Source organism: Pyxicephalus adspersus, unplaced genomic scaffold (assembly GCF_032062135.1).
Source record: "Pyxicephalus adspersus unplaced genomic scaffold, UCB_Pads_2.0 Sca5195, whole genome shotgun sequence".
In the NCBI taxonomy this organism is placed as follows: Eukaryota; Metazoa; Chordata; class Amphibia; order Anura; family Pyxicephalidae; genus Pyxicephalus; species Pyxicephalus adspersus.
In genome coordinates this window covers 1-1,870 of record NW_027322198.1, presented here as the reverse complement: position 1 = coordinate 1,870, position 1,870 = coordinate 1, and the positions used below count along the sequence as shown (strand labels likewise).

The window sequence follows — 1,870 nt, the reverse complement described above, 5'->3', positions numbered from 1 at the left end:
GGGGGGGGGTGCACATACTGTCCCTATTTCCTATCCAAAAGGTTCCTAATCCTATTGAAAGGCCTAGCCTTTTTTTTATAAAAAAAGTGAGACCTCCATGCTGTTTTCTTTTATTATTTTTTTGTTTTTAGTGCAAAGAGGAAATTTTAAAAAGTAATGCAAACTTGTATATACTTTTTACATTTTAATTGGTCTAGGGCAGGGGTTGGCAAACTCCGGCCTTTAAGCGAGATACAGCCCAGCTGGTAGTTTGTTCCAGCCTAACACCCCCTGGCTGATCCGGTCCAATGCCTCCGGGGGGCGCCAGGGGACGTTAGGAACTACCAGAGCCGCTGGAGCTCCAGTGCCGTCCTCTTGCAGTTGCTCCCCTATTTACTGCGGCTGGCGTTGATACTTCCGCAGTAAATAAGGAAAACTCCCTGAAAGTAAATATCTCTCCTACGCAATGCACATGGAGGAGAGGGATTTCACTTCAGCCATTATGGCGGGTCTGCCCATAGAACTTTGCTGACCCCTGGTCTAGGCAGTTATCTGCAATTGTTATGGCGCTGATAAGATGAACCTGTTTTGGAAATATCAGCGACAAAATTGCAATTAAAACATACATACAGTTAATTCAGGACTACAGCAAGAAAAGACCAGATAAAAATAGGCAGGGCATAAAAGAAACATAGCAATATTTACATTAAATCAAGACACCTGTATAGCAGTAATATATTCTGGTACATAAACTTTAAAAAAAATACATGTAATCAAGTAACAATAATTGCAGAGCTGCAATCGTTTGTATGTTTTTATATTTGTCTAGAGTTTACCTGGTTTCATATTGAAGCAGTGCCAATAATTAGCATATAAGGAGCTTTTAAAAATGTGTAAATTTCACTGTACTTGCTGTGCACCAGATAGCTTTAAAGGGCCTTTTCCCACCCATAATGCAGCATGGAGGGGCTCAGTGAAAGAGGTGGTGAAGGTGTATAAGAGTCTGATGGGGTCACACAGATCATAAAAAGACAACTGCCCGGCCTCATAATCCAGATAGACCCTGACTCTGTTACTGGGGATATTATTAAGTGATAGAATCACCCTATTGTCATGCATCACCGAACAATGACTATCCTGCCTGTATAAACCCCAGGACTTCTTATTATATCCAATCCATGAGTGAAACCACCCCTTTCTCTCTATACTGGGGTAACACATTCCAACTATCCAGCGCTCAGATTGGCTGACATCCACTTCCCAGTAATATCGCCCCAAGGAAAACCTCGGACTACTTAAAACCTGAGCACTGTTCCTAAATCTCTCTGGTGTTTCTGGGCGATTCTGCTTTATATTTGACCAGGATACTGTTTTCATGTCATCTGATATCTGTAGATAATTATGAGCTGTATTCACATCCAGTAATATGTCTGCAGCTTCCTGTATATTGAAGCATGCATTTACCTCTTTTATCATATCAGATAACCCTGTGTGTAATGTGTGTGATATCCCAGCCACATCCAGAGATCTTCCATCATGGAGGAGCTCCTCATGTCTCTCTCTGTCCTCATTATCTCCATCCTCAGTATCACACAAGTCCCATGTGTGCGATTCCTGTAGGACAGTCAGTGGGTCAGTCATGTTACACAACTCCTCAATGTGACCCATCTTCCTGGCCAGCTTGTCCTTCTTTATTTCCAGCTGTTGGATCAGATCAGACAATGGTAGTGAAAGCTGCTCTTCCTGTCTGGAGATCTCACTCAGGACTCTCTTCTCCAGGTCTTCCAGCTGTCTCCTGAGGTCTCTGAACAGGTTGGTGACTTCTTCTGTTAAACCAGATGATTTTTCTTGTACATTTATCATGTCTTCCTGCAGACTTTGGAGTCTTCCC

The 1,870-nt window shown here is 42.6% G+C and overlaps 1 protein-coding gene across 1 annotated transcript; it reads right to left on the bottom strand.

Moving 5' to 3' along the window:
- Nucleotides 1–94: 94 nt before the first annotated feature.
- Nucleotides 95–1,861, bottom strand: LOC140321478 (nuclear factor 7, ovary-like). The gene has a single exon (XM_072398218.1). The coding sequence runs from the start codon at nt 1,840–1,842 to the stop codon at nt 880–882; it is 963 nt and encodes a 320-aa protein (XP_072254319.1). The 5' UTR covers nt 1,843–1,861; the 3' UTR covers nt 95–879.
- Between the last annotated feature and the right edge of the window lie 9 nt (nt 1,862–1,870).

What these genes read in the sequence shown, in the direction of transcription:
- LOC140321478 (XM_072398218.1), bottom strand. Translation starts at nt 1,842, where the DNA reads ATGATAAATGTACAAGAAAAATCATCTGGTTTAACAGAAGAAGTCACC.